General features: G+C 35.8%; 1 protein-coding gene across 17 annotated transcripts in view; it reads right to left on the reverse strand.

The window, feature by feature from the left end:
- Positions 1-21,746, reverse strand: part of FARS2 (phenylalanyl-tRNA synthetase 2, mitochondrial) — a 619,002-nt gene that overhangs the window by 435,092 nt on the left and 162,164 nt on the right. For all 17 annotated transcript variants that reach the window (XR_002072565.2, XM_019419846.2, XM_019419849.2 and 14 more), the window contains one exon: positions 507-666. Coding sequence is in view for 16 of the 17 variants with exons in the window: in XM_019419846.2 (XP_019275391.1) it covers positions 507-666 (160 nt within the window). In the remaining variant the exon portion in view is untranslated. The remainder of the gene's footprint in view (positions 1-506; positions 667-21,746) is intronic.

Genomic DNA, 21,746 nt, shown 5'->3' on the forward strand with positions numbered 1-21,746 from the left:
TCTGTATGTCAACATACAAAATTTTCCACTGGGCCCACTCACATGGTTGAGAATCTTGCCCCATCAATCCAAGTCTGACCTAATGATAGTATGGTAAAAGAATAACACTAATCAACCTATACACTTTCTCTGCACTGATCTTAATCCATTCTCATTCTTATCAAAGGTTGTAATCATTTTTCCTTCTCAAGCTAATTCCATTTTCATGTCCTCTGGCTCCACAAGTGAAATGAACCAGCAAATCTGTAAGTTCTACTTCACTGAGGAACAGAACCACTAAACCACAACTTAGACCAAAAAATCTAAACACAACTAGCTTTTTTTTTTTTTAAAGTAGACTCCATGTCCAACATGGGTCTTAAACTTATGACCCTGAAATTAAGACTCACATGCTCTACAGACGAAGCTGGCCAGGCACGCCAACACAACTAGCCTTAATGATTTCAGAAAGATGGTAACTGTTAAATATTTAAGCTCCCAGAAGACAAAGGCAGATGAGTACCTACCATCTCCAAAAAGATGTGTCACAAGCCTGGTAAGCGTTTGCTTAAGGTCAAATTCAAGGAGCTTTGTGGCCTCCATGGTATGTGTCTCCTGTTTATAGGCAGAACGAGAACTCTGTTCAAAGAGCTGCAGGCTTTCTCCATCCTTTATGCCAGTAAATAACTGCAAATCAAGAGGAATAAGATAAATAAAGTAAAATAAATAAATAAATAAATAACAGTATCCTGGTCAGTCTACATGAAAAAAACATAATATGAGAATAAAATCCATTAAGTCTTCTAGCCAGTCAACATACTGGAATTAACATTCATTTGGTACCAACTCTGAACAAAGCACTATGCCACATGTTATGGAGAGTCTTCAGGGAATTAAAAAACACTGTTATGATCTTTTCTCATCTCTTCATTTCAGTTTGGCTTAATTTATAGTCATTTCCTCAAAACAGACCTTATCCTCAGTGCTAATACAACTACCACTGAATCAGGTTTTCAGACTCTAAAATTATATCCCTACATCCTACAGTGTCCTTACAGTGTGACCTGAGACTAGGTAAGAAAGTATAATCCAAAAATTAAATTCTGTAATGTTCATGAAGTCAGGAAGTATGCCGGGCTTTGCTTAACCTTGTTATCACCAAAACCCAGGACATAATTTTGCCATTTACTATCCAGGTAAACACAGGCAAGTGTTATGGTAAAGAAATCTTGGGTAATGATTTGTGAAGTAGAAATAATAATACTAAATTAAGATACTTTGTGATAATTAAAATAATACATGAAAAGCATAGAGTACCTGGCACATTGCAATGCCTAAAAAAAAAATGTGATTATCATCACAATCATCATTTTTTATTATAATTTATTGACAAATTGGTTTGCATACAACACCCAGTGCTCATCCCAACAAAAGCCCTCCTCAATGCCCATCACCCACTTTCCCCTCTCCCCCACTCCCTATCAACCCTCAGTTTGTTCTCAGTACCCAAGGAAAAAAATAAAGTTACAGAAAAGAAGGGAGGCAAACCATATGAGACAATCATCATTATTAATCACAGCTATTATTAGTCATAAGCTGCTTTACCACAAAATAAAGTGTCCCCATCTTTAACAAAATAGATCTTCACCTGCTAGGAGAGGACTAAAGATGGAGAACTGAGCAAATGAATCTATTATTCTTTCCACCTAATGTCCCATGAAATAATTTTTTTTAATGTTTTAATTTAAAAAACTGAGTCAACTGCTGTTTCTAGTAACATTGGGGTGAATAATTAGAACCAAACCTCCTCATATTTCTACTAAAACATACAAAAATTCTTAAAAGTATAGAAGTAACACAATAGAGAGGAATTACTTAAAATTCTACAAGAAAGCACAAAACCAGAAAACAAAACCCAGCATAAGCCAGAGAGAAACACTGAGAATATCTGCATCTCCAAGTATCAACTGAAAAGGTGAACATTGGTCATGACAGCTTACCATGACAAGTAAGGTTAAAGTGAAAAGCCACAGTATCTGACCAAGTTGGGTTATCAAATAAACAGCCCTAAAGCACTTCCCTCATGATAAGGATGAATACAATAGTAAACCAGTTCTTGTCAAACTTATAGTCAAGGCTCACATTTACCTGGGCAAGACAGAGAACCTCAGGCTGTGAAAATGGACTAAGGCAATTACAGACTGGTAGCTCCTCTAAGTGCCAGCAAAATCAAATGAAAATCTCAGAAAAAGATTCTACTATCCTATAACTCAAATTAGTCCTATGAGAGCTGAAGACAGTGCAGCTGCCAAAGTCTGTCTTTCAACACTTACTTTAACAGTAACTTAGAACAACAAAAAGAACAAATAAAACTATTAAACACCATGCTTTCATCACAAAACAGACAATGCCCAACTTTCAAAATGATTGTAAGTTAAAAAGGTAAGGGGGAGAAAAATTGAGGGAAAGAGAGAACAGGGGAAGTAGTGAGGTACTAAGTTTGATCTAAAATAGCCACCAGAAAGAGGAAGTGACCTTAAGTGTGAAACTGCTATGACTATTCTAGGGGATGTGACTAGGGACCACAAGAAAAGGACTGAAAAGCAAGCCCAGGTCAAAGTGACACTCTTCCAAAGGCATGGTTACAATGGAAGAGAAAAAGGTGAAAACAATGAAAGATATTCTTTGACAACTGAGGGGGGAAGAGTAAAAGAGGCAAAAGAGAAAACTTAGGACTCCATAAAATAAAGCAAATCTAAAAACTTAAGAGGATTTATAAAACTATTCCCAACCCACTTTACCAAAAAACAAACAAAAAACCCAAAACAAAAAATTCCACTAAAGACTACACTTCGCCACACTAACAGAAGAGGGCACCAGACAACTATAAATTCTTCTAAACAACCCAAACCCACAAAAAGTAACAGAAAAAAATGAAATAAAGCTACAGAGAATTATTACTACCCCCTACCCCAGAAAATCAGAAAACCATTCAAAACAGATCAATAGATGAAAATCTAATCCTTTCCCCCCTCCCAAAAAAAAAAGTCAAGAAGCAGAAGCAGAAGAAAAAGAAGAAGGTAACATACTACTTGAAAAGCAAATTTAATACACTAAACCAAGCATTTGGAGTACAAATAATTGCTTGAGTCAGAAACTCAAAAATTAAGAACAAAACTGTATGAAAAGCAGGAAGAAATGAAAAGAGAGTTGACTGAATTCAGGAAGGAAATAGAAGAAAACAATCTCAGAATGGAAGTCTAAATTGCAAAGTATGCAGGAGGTAACAGCCTCAATGAGGATTTAATAAGGGGCATTAAATAAAAGCAGGAAGACAACCAAGATAAGAACAATGAGGTGAAGAAAGAAAAATCTGAGAGAAAGTGGTGGAAATAGAAGCCATGCAAAGAAGGAATAACATATATATAATTGGAAGTCCCTAAAAGAGGAGAAACAAAACACTGGAACAGGACTAATGGGCACCAGATAAAATAAGCATCTGAGAAAATGCACCTAGGAGGACAAAACACAAGACATATCATGGGAAAAACTCTACCAGACTTCAAAGATAAAGAGGAAAAATCTCTTAGGCCTCCAGGCAAAATGACCAAATAAGTTAGAAGGGCAAAGCAATTAGATTCAAATCAGACTCTTGAAAACAACATACAAAACAGGGCAACAATGCAACCACATTTTCAGACAACTCAATAATAAAAAAATTTTTTTTTAAGTATGGACCAAGAATTTTATATCCAGCAACACTGGCCTTTGAGCATCAGGTCTACATAAAAAGTTGTAAACATACAAGAACACAGGGGATTTCACATTAATGAGTATTTTGAAGAATTCAGCAAAGAATAAACTTTATTCAAGCACAGCATAATTGGGAAATATTCAACTAAAAAAGAAAAACTACCACATTAATGATGAATAACACATTAATATATAAAATTGTAGATTTGACACTAAACAAAAGTAGAAATAACAGAACAAGAAATGGAAGGAGAGGGAGTAGAAGTGGCAAGTGGAACATATACACATTGGTTACTGTATACATGATAAGTAATGGTTAAAGAACACTTTAAAACAAACTAGCAAGTTAAATAAGAAAACAGTGAAATAAGAACATTTAAAAAGATGTAAAAATAAAAGTTACTATTAAAACAAAAATATGAATCTTTCTAAAAGGCAAAAAATTAATTCAAAAGGAAAAACAATAAAACAAAATATATCTGGTGGACAAAGAAATAAGCTGAATATAAAATAACCATAACTACAAAATACAATTGTGGAGTTGAGACCAAACATATCAGGCATTATCAATACACGTGAATGGATTTGATTCACCTCTTAAAAGAAAAAAAGAACAAAAACATTAAATATGATCACAAAGTAGGACCCAACTAACTACATGCTGTTTACAAGAAACACACCTTAAATAATGTTAAAAATAAAGGAACAAAGTAGAGTATAACAGGCAGAAACAAAAAATTAAGCACAGTAATTACGAAATTAGAAAAGGTAAAATTCAACCAAAAAAAAAAAAAAAACCCACTAAACATGGAAAAGACATATTAATTATCAAGTTTGCAAGTCATTATGAATACACAGTACTAACCAATGTTTACAAATCAAATAAGACAGAAATCACACTTATTCAGAAAAAATCCATAGAAGAAGTCCATTTTCCAGTTCATGGCTACTGTGTTGGGAGTCCCTAGAATCTTTGGAATCTCCCCGGGCCTCCAGCAGCATGATCATCTTTGACATGGCTCTGGAAGCTATTATGAGCAAGCAGCCTAGTGGTCAACCTGGCAAAGGCACACCAGACCCCGATCCTGAGTGGTCATCACCAGTCTTCAGGAGGTGCTAGGCTCATCAGAGTCCCACCATTACCCTCCCTGTAGACCAGGCAGGATGCAGCAAGCAGAAGCAATTGGGTTCTTTCATATCAAAACAGCAAAACATTTAAAAGGAAGTTGAGAGAACCCCACTCTTCGCTATCCAAGACACACACAAGCCTTCCTGACACACTATAATCATGTGCGCTGCACCACATGGAAAATAAACTCTAAATATCCGGCGGGGGCGGGGGGGGGGGGGGGAAGGAGAGGAAGAAAGGGAAAAAAACTAAAATCCATAGGAGATGAAACACAAACACACTTAGAAACACAAATAATATAAGAATTTAATATACCATTCTTACAATAAAATCAAGTAAACAAAATCAACTTAAGAAGATAGAAGAGCTAAACAACATAACTAATAAAGGAAAGTTGATAGCCATATACACATATCTCCCCTGACAATATAAAATACATTTTCTTCTTAAAAACTCGGCAAAACATAAGTACTCTCCATAAAGAAGAAATACGAAGTATGTCCCATTATAAGAAATAATAAGCTCCATTCTGACTACAATACTATAAGCTAAAAGTCATTACCAAAAAACGAAGAGAACACACAGGCCCTTCTACATGGAAACTGAAAGAAAAGAAAAGGAAAAAAAATCTTTCAGGCAACAATGGGACAAAGGGACAATATCCAAATACATAAGAAACTTTTTAGAAGTTGACAAAGGGGTAAAACATCACTAGAAAAATGGGAAAAAATACAGGAATATACAATTCACTAAAAAAAAAAGAAAAGAAAGAAATGAAAATGACCCTTAACATATGAAACCTATTCAAAAGAGAAATGCCAATTAAAACACTGACATATTATTTCTAATCTATGACACCGGTGGAAATGAAAAAGCAAAACATATTCTTTTCGTGAGGCTTGGGAAAACTTGTATTCACACAGACTGTTGATAGAAACAGAAACTGGAAGAACCCATTTGAAGGCAAATTTGGCAATATCTAACAAAAATTACATTCGTGTTCACCTCCTGACCCAATCATTCTACTTCTATTTACCCTGAAGATAAACCTCCGGAACCAATACTTATGTTCATTGTTTTTGTTGTAACATTATTTGTAACTACAGAGCACTGGAAACAAAGAAATGTCCATACATAAGAAAAAAGTTAAATAAACTATGGTCTATCCATACAATGGAGTACTTTGCAGATACAACAAAGAATGAAAATCTCTGAACTAATACACAATGATTACCAAGATACACTGTTAAGTGAAAAAGCAAAGGACCAAAAAAGCATTTATCATATGCTACTTTAAAAAAAAAATCGATTTTGTGGCTTTTCATGTAAAAAAAAAGGAAAATAATAAAAAATATACACAAATCTGTTCATTTGTATAAAATAAAACTGAGCAAACAGCATCAAAAGGATGAATTGAAAACTAAAGAGATGAATTTCATAAAGGAAAGGAGGTGGTAACACTGCAGACTGGGAAGAATCAGTGAATGGAAATGGAGTCAAGAGAAGGAGGTAGTAGGAGTCGGGGGATGAGACAGAAGTAAGACTTTCTTAAGTAAACTTTTTTGTATAGTTCTGACATTTAGAATCACGGTAATATTTTGTCTACTCAAAAAATTTAAAGTAATAATTAAAACCCACCCAGATGTGGTGAGAACTCAAACTGAAATAATAACAGCACTAATTCTATTCTTACTAAATGACACTGCCACACTGAAGAGGGTAGAAAAGAACCAACCAAAGTAAATGTGAAAAATTAAATTTTAACTATTTTGTTAGACACAAAATTATTACAGCAAATATTGTATGTGCCAACGTTTCTGAAACTATCTGATGTTCATTCTAGAACTGATCAAGTAAGCAAATACATTGTGGGTAAGGAGAACCAGGCAATTAACTAACTATCAAAAAAAAAAAAAATGAGCAGGAAGACTAGAAAGACTTATGTGATAATGACTGGAATTGGAGGTATCAATATGAATTCATATTTTTTACACATATACAGATAAAAAAAGAAAAATAAAAGTGCATGTAGGGGCAGCTGGGTGGCTCAGTTAAGTGTCCAACTCTTGATTTCAGTTCAGGTCATAATCCCATAGCCATGAGATCAAGCCCCGTGCCCCTCACCAAGCACCTCACTAGGCACGGAGCCTGCTGGGGATTCTCCCTCTCTCTCCCTTTCCCTCTACCCCTCCCCTGCTCAAGGTCTCTCTCAGGGAAAAAACAAAACAAAAAGTACATGTACATACACTTACATGTATGTATTGTCCATTGAGGGGACCTAGAAACAATGACCTTCCACTAGCAATAATGGCACTCAAGCCTGGGTTTCTAAACACCATTTTTTAATGAAAAAGCAGCGCTCCTTAAAGAAATGAATGATTCCAGGGCTGAGGCAGAGAGAACACACCATGAACCTGAGATATAATGTGGAGCCAAGGAAGGATGAAAATGTGTCAAAAGAAATAGGAGACTGTTTGAAGGTGCTCCCAGTGGTCAAATTGGGGTCAACTGAAAAGCCAAATAAATCATTCTAGTAAGGAACTATAACCCACAAAATAAATAAATACCCACAAAATCATACTGATATAAATAGGTGAATAAATACATATAAAAGAAGGTAAAGGCTGGCCTTTCTAATAACAAAATTCTAAACAATAACTTTAGAAGAAATGATGGATTAAAAAAAAATGACCATTTGGCAAACACCAAAGTAGTAATCATTTCAGGCAATAATTCTCGATGAATTCTAAAGTTAGTGGGGATAAATATATTGAAAAAGAGGATATTTATATATAGCTTCAAAGTATTCTCCCACAAGAAACTTATTAATTGCAAAGGGAAGGATAATTACTTTATTGTGCAGAAATCTAACAGATGCCATATTTACCAAGTGATCAAAATTAAAAATTATACATAATGACACCATGTGCCTTTTAATTTAATACACAAATAAGGGCACAAATAACTTATAATATATATAATAATATAATATTACATATATAGTATTATAAGAGCACAACTTATAATATATATAATGCATATAATATTACATAATATGTATATAATAGTACATATATATAATATTATGTAAATACAGTTACTGTCCCCAAAATAATTACACAAAAAATCAGCGAGGAGTGTCAAGTATTCCTACGGATAAAAATAAAGCATTTTTCCCTAGGAATAAGAACTACTCCAAGGATACATTAATCAGAAAAAAGGAGGAGAGCTGAACTAGTAAGATGAAATGGAAGAAAATATTTCATTAGTAATGGTACAGAGAAAAAAAGAATGAGGTGCTCTTAGTCAAAATGCATATCCAGGTATAAGGTGTTATTACCCCCCCAAATGGGGTAAAAGCCCCAGGTTCCAAAAGATACCTTTTATAATCCATTAAAAGTAAAAATCCTATTACAGGATCTAGCTGGATAATAAAAAAGAAACATTTACTCATAATCATACATTAAAAAAATACACTGTGCTAACAATGCCAAGTTATTCAACTGGAGAAGGAAACTGGAGTTGGGTCTTGCAGAGTAACTCTGGCGTAACTAACAAAATACATGAAAAAAGGCCCACAGGGTGACAGCCCTGCTCTGTGTCCACTCCAAAAGATGAAGATTAGCCTTTTTATTTTTATTTACTTAATGAGATAAAAATGACACAGAACATTATATGATTTGTAGACAACATTATGACTTCAGGTATGTATACACTGTGAAATGATAACCAAAATAACTTTTAACACTTATCATCACACACAGTTACAAATTCTTGTTTTAATGATGAGAAATTTTAAGATTTACTCTCTTAGCAAGTTTCAAATATACAATACAGTATTATAGTCTACTGCCACCAGGCTGTATATTACATCACCAGGACTTACTTATCTCATAACTGGAAGTTGTAACTTTTGACCACCTTCACCCATTTTGCCTACCTCCTAACCTGCTGCCTCTGGCAACCAAGAACTTTTTCTCTATGAGTTCAGGGGATTTTAGATTTCACATATAAGTGAGATCATACATATTTGCCTTTTTCTGACATTCCACTAAGCATCGAAAACCCTCAAGGTCCATACATGTTGTAAGAAATAGCACAATTTCCTTCATTTTTGTGGCTGAAAAATATTTGTGTGTGTGTGTGTGTGTGTATGTGTGAGTACCACATTTTCTTTATGCATTCATCATCAATAGACACTTAGGTTGATTCCATATCTTGGCTATTATAAATAATGCTGCAATGAACATGGGGGTGCAGATATATTTCAAGATAGTGATCTCCTTTCCTTTGGTACAATACCCGGAAGTGGGATTGCTGGATCACGTGGAAGTTCTATTTCTAATTTTTTTGAGGAACCTCCATGCTGTTTTCCATACTGGCTGCACAAATTTGTATTCCCACCAAGAGTGCACAAGGAATCACTTTTTTCCACATCCTCACCAACACTTGTTACTTCTTGTCTTTTTGATAAAAACCATTCTAACAGGTATGAGGGGATATCTCATTGTGGCTTTGGTTTGTAATTCCCTGATGAGAAGTGATGTTGATTAACATATCATGATTAATCATGTTGATTAATGTGTCTGTTGGCATATCTTCTTTGGGAAATTTTCTATTCAGTTCCTCTTCCCATTTTTAATTGAAATTGTTTATTGACTCTTATTGGTTCTTCATATATTTTGGTTACAAAACCCAAATTAATATTTCTCTTTCTGATAGTGCGTTATTAGTGTTTAGAAACAAAACAGACTTTTGTATATTGATCTTTCAACTGGCAACTTCACTGAATTAGTTCTAGCAGTTTTTTGGTTGGTTCTTTATGGTTTACTACATATAATATTATGTCATCTGCAAATAAAGATAGTTTTACTGCTTGCTTTCCAATGTGGATTCTTTTTTTGGGCCTTATTGCTTTGGATAGTACTTCCAGTACTATGTTGAATAAAAGTGACAAGAAGTGGCATACTTGTCTAGTTCCTGATCTTGGGGGAAAAAAAAAACCTTTCAGTGTTTCTCACTGAGTATGATGTTAGGTGTGGGCTTGTCATATATGGCCTTTATTATGTTGAGGTGGATTCCCTCTGTACACATTTTGTTGAGTTTTTACCATAAATGGATACTGATCTCTGTCAAATGCTTTTTCTGCATCCATTGGGATATGATTTTTATCCTTCATTACAGTGATATGGTATCTCACATTGATTTGCAGACACTGAAGCATCCCTGAATTCCTGCAATAAATTTCACTTGGACATGGTATGAACTTTTGAATGTACTGTTGAATTCAGTTTGCTAATACCTGTGTTAATACTAGTTGGGAATTTTTGCGTCTATGATCATCGGGGTATTGGCCTCTACTATAGTCATACCTCATGTTATTGTGTTCACTTTCTTGCACATCACAGAAATTGCATTGTTTACAAATTAAGGATTCAAAACTTCATTGGAGGAAGTAACGTGTGGTGAAAATAGCAAGAGAACTAGAATTAGAATTGGTGGGGCACCTGGGTGGCTCAGTCAGTTGAACATCCAACTTTGGCTCAGGTCATGATCTTCCAATTGTAGGTTCAAGCCCAACATCAGGCTCACTGCTGTCAGCACAGAGCCCACTTTGAATCCTCGGTCCCCCTCTCCTCTTTCTCTGCCCCTCCCCCACTTGCACGTGCATGCACGCACTCTCTCTCTCTCTCTCTCTCAAAAATAAACATTAATAAAAAAAGAAGTGGAGCCTGAGGATGTGACTGAACTGCTGCCATCTTATGATAAAACTTTAACAGATGTGGAGTTGCTTCTTATGGATGAGCAAAGAAAGCAGTTTCTGGAGATGGCATCTACTCTGGTGACGATTCTGTGATGACTACTGAAGTGATAACAGGATTTATATTACATAAATTTAGTTGGTAAAGCAAGCAGGTTTGAGAAGATGTACTCCAATTCTGAAAGTTGTTCTACTGTGGATAAAATGCTATCAAACAGCATAGCATGTCACAGAGAAATCAACTGTGAAAGGAAGAGTCAACTGATGCTGCAAACTTCATCGCTGTCTTAAGAAAATGCCACAGCCACTCCAACCTTCAGCAACCACCAGCCTGATCAATCAGCAGCCATCAACGTTAAGACAAGACCCTCCATCAGCAAAAAGATTACAACTCATTGAAAGCTCAGAAAATGGTTAGCATTTTTTAGCAATAAAGAATTTTTAATTAGGGTATGTACATTGTTTTTTAGACATAATGTTATTGCATACTTAATAGACTACAGTATAGTGTAAACATAAATTTTATATGCACTGGGAATCCAAAAAATTCATTAGATTCATTTTACCAAGATATTCACTTTATTGTGGTGGCCTGGAACTGAACTTGAAATATCTCCAAAGAATGCCTGTAATTTCCTTCATTATATTGTCTTTGTCTGCAAACAGGGCAACAGGGTAAAATAAGTTTAAAAGTGCTCCCTCCTCTTCTGTTTTTTGGAAAAGTTTGAGAAGGATTGGTATCAATTCTTCTTTAATCGTTTGGAGGAATTCAGTAGTGAAGCAATCTGGTCCTGTGCTTTTGTTTATAAGGAAGTTCTTGATTACTGTTTCTATCTCCTTATTCATTATTGGTCTGTTCAGATTTTCTATTTCTTCATAATTCAATGTTGGTAGATTATGTTTCCAGGAATTTATCCACTTCCAAGCTGTCCAATTCACATGCAATTGTCTATAGTAGTCTTATCATTTATATTGCTGTAGTGTCAGTTGTAATGTCTCATCTTTTATTTCTGATTTTATTTATATTGAGGCTTCTTGCTTTTTTTTCTTGCTAACTCTAGCTAAGGTTTTATCTATTTTGTTAACCTTTCCAAAAATACAACTCTTAATTTCATTGTTTTTTTTTTTTCTATTTGTCTTTTCAGCCTCTATCTTGGTTATTTCCACTCTATCTTTGTTACTTCCTTTCTTCTACTAACTTTGGGCTTCATTTATTTTTCTTTTTCTGGTTCCTTGAGTTGTAAACTTAGGCTGTTGATAGGAAATATTTTTTCATCCTTAATTTTAGATGTTTATCACTATGAACTTCCCTGTTAGAACTGCTTTTGCTGCATCCCATAAGTTTTACTACATTGTATTTCCATTTTAATTTGTCTCGTGACATTTTTTTATTTCTCTTTTGATTTCTTCTTTGACTTACTGGCTGTTAAGTAGCATGTTGTTTAATCTCCAATATTTATGAATTTTCTAGCTTTCATCTTTTATTTATTTCTAGTTTTATACCATTGTGACCAGAAAAGATGTTTGATATTACTTTATTAAGATTTCTTCTGGGGCCTAACATAGACATGGCCTATCCTGGGGAAAGTTCATCAGTGTTCAAGAAGAATGGGTATTGTGCTTCTATTTGGATGGAATGTTCTATAAATGTCTGGTAAGTACATCTGGTCTAATATAGAGTTTTAAGTCCTATGTTTCCTTATTTTTTTTCTGTCTGCATGATCTATCTATTAATGAGAGTAGGATACTGAAGTCCCCTACTATTACTGTATAGTTGTCTATTTCTCCCTTTAGGTGGGTTAATCTTTGTCTGATATATTTAGGTGCTTTTATGTAGGGTGTATAAACATTTATGAATTTTAAATATCCTCTTGTTGGATCGACCCCCTTTACCATTACATAATGATCTTCTTTGTCTCTTATTAGTCTTTTCTTAAAGTCTATTTTGTCTTATATAAGTATGATATCCCAGCTTTTACTGGATTTCTATGTGCATGCAATATCTTTTTCCATTCCTTCACTTTTGGTCTATTTGTGTCCTTAACTCTGCAATGAGTTTATTTATGAGTCTCTTACAAGTAACATATAGTTGAGTGTTGTTTTTTAAATCCATTTAGCCACTTTATGTCTTTTGATTGGAAGACTTCCATTTACATTTAAAATAATTATTGATAGGTATGTACTAATTAACATTTTGTTAGCTGTTTTCTAGTGGTTTTGTAATTTCTTCATTCCTTTTTTGTCTTGCTCTCTTCCTTTGTGATTTGATGATTTTCTGAAGTGGTATACTTAGGTTCCTTTCTCTTTCTCTTTTGTGTATCTACTATAGGTTTTTGTTGTGTGGTTACCATGAGGTTTATATAAAATACAGTAAGGTTGTAACAATTTATTTTAAGTTGATAACATCTTAAGTTTGAACACATCCTAAAGTTCTACATTTTATACCCCCCATTTACATTTCTAATGTCACGATTTACATCTTTTTATCTCATGCATCCATTAACAAATTATTATAGTTATAGTTATTTTCTAATACTTTTGTCTTTTAACCTGCATAATAGAGTTATAAGTGATTAACCCACCAGCACTAAAACATTAGGTTATTCTGATTTTAACTACATAACTAACTCTATCCTTGAGATTTATACTTTATGTTTTCCTGTTACTAATTAGCACCCTTTTATTTCGGCTTAAGGAAATCCCTTTAACAATTAAGACCACTCTAGATTAACTCCTTCAGATGTTTCTTGCCTGTTAAACTCTACCTTTTCTTTAATTCTGAAGGACAGCTTTGCTAAGTACAGTATTCTTGGTTGAGCAGCTTTTTCTTTTGGCACTATGGATATAGCATGCCACTCTTGCAAATTTTGCTAATAGTCTTAAGGGGTGGGAGGGTGTGTGGGAGTTCTCTTGCACATCACAAGGTTTTTTTTTGTTGCTGTTGTTGCTTTTAAGATACACTCGTGTCTGGAACTTAAGAAACAAAACAGGGGTGCCTGGGTGGCTCAGTCGGTTAAGCGGCCGACTTCGGCTCAGGTCATGATCTCACGGTCCGTGAGTTCGAGCCCCACGTCGGCTCTGTGCTGACAGCTCAGAGCCTGGAGCCTGTTTCAGATTCTGTGTCTCCCTCTCTCTGACCCTCCCCCGTTCATGCTCTGTCTCTCTCTGTCTCAAAAATAAATAAACGTTTAAAAAAAAAAAAAAGAAACAAAACAAACAGGGGTGCCTCAGTGGCTCAGTCAGGTAAGTGTCAGACTTCAGCTTAAGTCATAACCTCACAGTTCATGAGTTTGAGCTCCACGTCGGTTTCTGTGCTGACAGCCCAGAGCCTGGAGCCTGCTTCAGATCTGTCTCCCTCTCTCTCTCTGCCCCGCCCCCACTCACACTCTGTCTCTCTCTCCTTCAAAAATAAAAATAAACATTAAAAAAAAGAGAAACAAAACAAAGACAAACAAAAACATAGACTCCTAAATACAGAGAACAACTGATGGATGCCAGAAGGCAGGTGGGTAGGGGGGACAGGTGAAATAGGTGAATAGGAGTATACTTATCATTTATGAGCACTGAGTAATGTATAGAATTGTTAAATCATTATATTGTATACTTAAAACTAATATAACACAATATAATTATACTTAAATTAAAATTTAAAAAAATTTTTTTACAAATGTGTAATAACTATGACCAGTGATGCTCCCAGTCAATTGTATAGCAAACAATTCCATTAAAGTTTGAAACCTGTCAGCTTAGTGATTCACAGTTATGGAATAGACCTGCTTTAGCAGGACAGCCGGCCTGGAGGTTGGAGGATAAGGGCTCTCCATGACCACTATATGATCTTTTGGAAGCCCCTTCCCCTCTGAGCCTGGTCTCTCAGTTAAAGACATTTCATTTTTAAACAGTCTTAGAACAGCATGTACACTAGATCCCCATTATTGGAAACAAACCCAATACTTAAATTACTCCTTGTAACAAACAGATCTATAATATGCATTCTGATAACTGAATATTAATATTAAAATAGAATACAGCAAATGGCAATAAGCAGGAACGTCAGCATTTTTGTTCATTCCTCTTCTACCTCTGGAAATTGAGTTATCTGAAAGATGGATTATTTGATAATGCCCACGTTTGCATACAGACTTTGATTTTTTTTCCTGTATTTGCTCTAGTGTGGTGGTCCTCAAACTGTAGTTTGTACAAGGTTTGCTATAGATTGTTAATGATTTAAAATAAACAGTTTCTACTTCCTGGGTGAAAAAAAAAATATTTTTATAAAGATTCTCTCCTTGGATGTGGAGAAACAGGAACCCTCTTGCACTGTTGGTGGGAATGCAAATTGGTGCAGCCACTCTGGAAAACAGTGTGGAGGTTCCTCAAAAAATTATAAACAGACCTACCCTATGACCAGCAATAGCACTGCTAGGAATTTACCCAAGGGATACAGGAGTACTGATGCATAGGGGCACTAGTACCCCAATGTTTATAGCAGCACTCTCAACAATAGCCAAATTAAGGAAAGAGCCTAAATGTCCATCAACTGATAAATGGATAAAGAAATTGTGGTTTATATACACAATGGAGTACTACATGGCAATGAGAAAGAATGAAATATGGCCCTTTGTAGCAACGTGGATGGAACTGGAGAGTGTGATGCTAAGTGAAATAAGCCATACAGAGAAAGACAGATACCATATGGTTTCACTCTTATGTGGATCCTGAGAAATGTAACAGAAACCCATGGGGGAGGGGAAGGAAAAAAAAAAAAAAAAAAAGAGGTTAGAGTGGAAAAGAGCCAAAGCATAAGAGACTGTTAAAAACTGAGAACAAACTGAGGGTTGATGGGGGGGTGGGAGGGAGGGGAGGGTGGGTGATGAGTATTGAGGAGGGCACCTTTTGGGATGAGCACTGGGTGTTGTATGGAAACCAATTTGACAATAAACTTCATATATTGAAAAAATAAAAAAAATTTAAAAAATAAAGATTCTCTCCTTACTTTTAACTTTTGGCAATTTAATTATAAAGTGTCTTAGTATTCATCTTATTTTGAACTCCTTGCGCTTCTGAGATCTAGATGGCTATTTCTTTTCCCAGATTAGGGAAGTCTTCAGTCATTATTTCTTCAAATAAACCCTTTTCTCTCTGTCTTCTTCTGGGACCCCTATAATACAAATATTCGTCTTGATGGTGTCTCATAAGTATCTCAAGTTATCTTTACTCTCACTCTTTTTTCCTTTTTGCTCCTCCTACTGGATGAATTCCATTGCCCTGTGTTCATGTTCCCTAATCCTTTCTTCTGCTTCATCTAGTCTGCTGTTGAACCCTTTACTGAACTTTTGTGTGCAGTTATATTCTTCAACTCTGGTATTTCTTTTTGGTACTTTCTTATATTTTCTACCTCTTTGTTAAAATTTTCACTTTATTTATGCATTGTTCTCCTAACTTTGTGAGCATCTTTATGGTCATTATTTTAAACTCTTTATCAAGTAAATCATTTACCTCTGTTTCATTAAGGTCTTTTCCAAGGTTTCATCTTGTTTTTTCATTTAGAACATATTCCTCTGTTTTTTCATTTTCCTTAACTCTCCATGTTGGCTTCTGTGCATTTGATAAAATATGCCCCTTTCCCACTGCTCATGGAATAGCTTGTGAAGGAAGTGAATCTTACCATTCAACCCTGCCCCAGCTCTTGCTTGTTTCTAAAATCTCAGTGATTGTCCTTTGTTCTTAGTGACTCCCAGTAGTTGAGGGTGTTGCAAGACCTGTCACTGTCTCAAAGGAGAGGATCCCAGTCAGCACCTAGATATATGCTGATTAGAAGCCAGACTGTAAGGCAGCAGCTTTCAAAGTATGCAAATATACTTTCAAGGGACAACTGGGAGACAGGAAGACAGCCAATTAAGAATTATTTCTTTCATGAACACAAGTCCTCCTGGCCACAAGAGCCAGGTACCAAATGATGTGTTCTCTGGATGGCAGCCATAAAAACCAGGGCACCAGATGAAGATGACCCTTTTCAGAAGATATAATCTTGTTCCTGTACCACTCCAAATGTCCAACTGAGTGTCATGTAAAAAGTTACTGAACACTAAAAGAAAGAATATGTTTATACTGCTGTTACTTAAGGACCCTGAGTGCATTTTTTTTTTTTAAACTGATTTTTGTATGATCAATATGGGTATTTCAAAGTAACACTTGGAGGTAAAAACAAATGGCCCTTGCTCCATATCACTTACAAAAGGTACAGAAAAACAGCATATTTCTCATCAAATGCCATCCAATTAGATATTTCCTAATTGGATACTAAGGTTCTAAAACCATGTGTGAACAATAATATCCATATGATTTTGTTGTAACATTATGTAAATAGGTATACATGGATTAAATTGGCTTTATGTTCCACTCATTCTGGGGCTTAAATAGTCTTTTTGACACCAATGTCATTGTTACCAGGAAAAAAATGGAATCCTCTCTCAAATTTCCACTCAAACAAATGAGAGATACTTGAACATTTAGGAATTCAGAGCCTAAAATCAGACATTTAGTCCAATGTGGTGATTCTCCTGATTTTCATGGGTCAAAACTGAGAGAAATGAAAACTAAACAAATACCAGAGCACAAAGGTTAAGGATGTCTCATCAATCATGCTCCTTCCATAACCCACACTAAACACACAACAGGTGAAAGACAAGCACCATGATGGTTCTCTAGTCTTACACAAGATGATAGCCCTAGCATGTGTGCTCACAAAGGAAGAGAATGCCCTTCTCCAACTGTTATGTTCTTGCTGAAAATACTAATCATATCTCATATTTGTAAGGTGTATTATTATTTTTCAAAGAGTAGTTTCTTGATACATTATTTCTTTCCGTCTGTCATAGAACCTCCCCACCATTACCCTCAAACCCTCCCACTCCTACTATGAGTACTTTACACAGGTGGAATATAAGTCTCTCAGAGTGTGTGTCTTGCCCAACCTTTCTCAGCATAACTCAGGGAGTCCATTTGTGCACTACATGCTTCAATTATTCATTGTGGCCAATCTAGTTTTAATAGATCAATCAGAAGCACTGCCACGTCTGTGCAGATGCAGAAAACATAACAAAACTTCTGGAGGAGTATGATAGGGATGGATGATGTAATAAACCCAAAACCACCAATGTTTCCCCAAAAGCAGCACACATTCTATTAAGATTTAGGAAGGTACACAAGTAAATACATTATTTTAATAGTTATGTATTAATTTAATTGTATACTAAATAAATATGTCACACCCATATGAAACCCATAATTTCAGAGATTGTAGAGCTTAGGACAGAGCTAAGTAAGAGAATTCAGTCAGTTTAAGACTATTTTTCAAAAATTATAAGCATCTAATAGTATATGCAATATAGAGGAATAACCAAAAATTACTTGTAATATACACTAAAGACTCAAGATTGAAAAACTCTCACAGGAAGAAAAGCAGTAATTTGTAAGGCCATGTGCACACTACAACACAAAGAATAAGACCATGTGAACAAATCAGCTATTATTCCAAGAGCAAATATAATACTGGAACTGGAAGGGACTTTACAGATCAACAATATCAACTCCAAATAAGGAAATGAAATCCAGAGAGGGGAAGATCCATAAAGGCTAAGACTACTGAGCCAATTAGCCATCACACTGGGACTAAAATACTCAGCTCACTCCTGATTCCAGGGACCTTTAAAGTGGCTGCCTCTGAGCTTTATGTCTGAGAGACATCCACCATTGATGAAATTAAACTTGATTTCCATTAACTGCACACAATAGGCTATGCCATTTGTTTTTCTAACCAAGATTTCTTCTATTTCTCTGACATTTTCTTAAGTGTCCTTGCACAAACCCCAATGACCAATAACACAAATTCCACCCCTACTGAAATTGCTTACAAAAGCCAGGGCAAGTGGTTCACAAATGAGAAAAGAATGAATGTGAGAAATTAATTCTAATCGGGTGTAAAACTAAAAGTGGATTGCAAAAGCCAATTAAATTTAAAATTTAGAAAGTCAAAGGGATTTTTCAAAATGCCCCAGATTTTTAAACACACATTTAAAAAGCAAATAAAAAAGCAAATGATCAGAAGAATAATACATATCTATGCAAAATCATGAGTGGCCAAGTGTAAAAGTGGCTTAGATGATACCAGGACAGAGTTATTTAGGACTGGTCTGTGGTTGCTAAAACAGTTTTTCTCTTCAGCCATTTAAAGATGCCCATTGGTCACTGGTTTAATCTATACAGTCTGCCTTTAATAGTCATGCTAAAGACACACCATGCCTCTGGGTTCCTGTGAAAGACACATGACCCTGTAACAAATTTTGCCACTGCTGTTGCTTGCACTACCACTGGCTAACAGTTCTGGATCATTTACTGTATTTGCTCCTTATTGAGTGCTTATCTCACTTACTCTATGCCTCCACTTAATCCTCACAATCCTTAGTATTTTCCTATATCTCAGATAAGAAACCTGAGGCTTAGAAAAGTTAAACAACTTGCCACTTACACAGTAAGTGGTGGAGTCTGAATTCAAACCAAAATATGACTCACGGACTCATCCTCCAGTTTCCTATGGCCATTTCCACGACAACATGTATATTATCATCTCTTTGTCTTCGGTGTAGCAAGGATTTACAGAGCCGGATGGACAGGACTAGGAACTGAATACAAAACATGAACAGAGATGAGCTGCCACAATTTTTCACACAACGATACTGCTTTAGGCACCTTATATGAAATAGTGGCAGTTTACCTTAATTAAATCACTGTTATTGTACGAGGTCCACTAAATCTCTCAAAATATAATTAAGGTTTGGCTTTCAAATGTATTAATAATGTGTAAGTACATCAATGTGGACAGTTATTGGAGGAAGACTGCTCTGAAATAAAATGGGAGCTGCATAATGTTCTGTCTCATCGACAGGAGGGCAGCATGTGGCAGAGGCCATGTGTACTTCAAGAGGCAATATTGAGCTCCCAGAGGCTGACATTCCTGTGGCACCTATTACGACACCAGTGCTTGATGCAGGTTACCTCAACTCTTTCCTTCTGCACTAAAGGAAGGAGCAGAACCAAAGGAAAAGAGCGGTAGAAATGTGGAACTGAAGTAAATAAATGATCCTCATGCAGAGTTGAGCAAATAAATAATCTTCATAAAGGTGAGAAAGCAGAAGAAATGTGCTCAAATCCAAAAGTGGTTCAGAAGAAACCCTCCAGAAAAGACACAGATTTATGATACTGCTGCTCAGTGTATAAATCCCTGGAGGTTGAAATAGCATAGGAAATAATCAAAATAAAACCTTAGTTCAAACAGACCCTGAGGTGATGGGGTCTCGCAAAGGCAAGGTCCCTCAGAGGGATCCAGCAAGGATACGTTATGCATGTGCGATGAACAGCACGTGTTCACTGTATTTTAACTTCATGTTAATGCTGCTAATTCCACCTTTCCTGCCTGAAGTATGAAGCCTAGCCTGATCTCATGGTGAAAGACAAAATTAGGCTTGCTTTCTGAAAAACCTAAACAAACTAAGGAAGTACTGGAACAAGAAACAGTATTAGCAGTGTCCAGATGGCATTTAGAAAAATACATTTGAAACAGATAGAATGTTTGCAAGTTGCAAAGCATGTCTGCATTATAAAATTAAAACAAGTATGGTAAGGTCACTTCAACAGCATATGAAATTTTAACCAGCTGGCACACCACTCAGGCCACGACTATGTCACCAACTCCGTTAAGTCTAGGTTCCTAAAGCCAATCGTGGTCTGAGGTAACAGAGCAGAAGTCTAACGCCTTGTGGGACAGCATGCTTGCTCTGCACAATATCAAATGCAGGCACAAGAAACATGAGTGGTAAAGCTATAATCCGAGATCGTATTAATAGGAAAATATTGCCGAGTGATACAGCCAAATAAAATAGTTCAAGCAGAAATGTTGAGTACAAGAAAGAAATGAGGTGATAACTATGAATTCAGGTTAAGCAAACTAGCATTTTAATAAAGGAAAAGGGAGGAAGTGAAAGGAGAAGGCGAAAGAAAAAGAGGAGAAAGAGATGAAAGACAAGGAAGAGAAGAGGGGGAGGAGCTTTCAAATCTCAACAATAGTGTCCAAGTGACATTTTAGTCTACTGATGTGCTCTGTTTTAGAATGATGCTTTGCCTACAGTCAAAAAAGATTTCTGCAAGCTGACACTATTTTTTAATGTTTCATTTAGCTGTATAACTCTATTAGAAATGATGTGATTCAAAAGATTACCAGCTTTATTAGATGGGAAAAAAATTAAAAACAATAGTCTTTGAGTAACAAGAGAATTCTTTGGCAGTTGGGAGCACTGGCGGGGGACGGGGGTAAGTTGTGGGGGACAATAAGAAAGGTGGGAAGTGAAAACTCAAAGGTGCTCACGGAATACAATATAGTTGTTACGTAGCTCTGCATGATCAAGAGGATTTCTTTTTGATAGATTTTGAAATGTCCCAGAGCTGGGAGATGGGTGCCAGAGAACTAAGTTCTACAAAGAGGAACAATTCAGAACAACTCCCCACTGACAACAGAAAAAGGGACTTGGGGAGAAGAGTTAGGCTCATTCAGAAATTTTTCAGAATGACTGCACTGCAGATTACATGACACAAATTCTTTTTACTCACGAAATTATCGGCAAATCCCTCATCACTCATAATGACTTTGTTATCACTGGCCTTTTATAGGAACTAAGAGAGGTTCCTAGTTCTGTGTTCTGCTGAGCAGGAGGTGAAAACAGAATGAACACAGACATAACATTAACCAGAGAGACTTTTTTATTTCAAATTGTATAGCTTAAAAACAAAGGCCAGTATAAAACCAGTGCCATCTAGAGGCAAAGAAGATATGGAACTGTTATCAATGGCGATAGTGCACAATCTCTTCAACAAAAAACCCACTCTTTTCGTTATCCCCCATGAACCCATTTTTTAAAAGATTTTTGTCTAGCAAATTGCATTTACTAGATAATAATACTTTTTAAATTAGAGACACTTATGGGCACCTGGGTGGCTCAATTAGTTATGTGTCCAACTCTTGATGTCAGCTCAGGTCATGATCTCACAATTCGTGAGATCAAGCCCCAC

This window comes from Panthera pardus, unplaced genomic scaffold, assembly GCF_024362965.1.
Source record: "Panthera pardus isolate Hobbes unplaced genomic scaffold, ASM2436296v1 HiC_scaffold_17, whole genome shotgun sequence".
Taxonomy (NCBI): domain Eukaryota; kingdom Metazoa; phylum Chordata; class Mammalia; order Carnivora; family Felidae; genus Panthera; species Panthera pardus.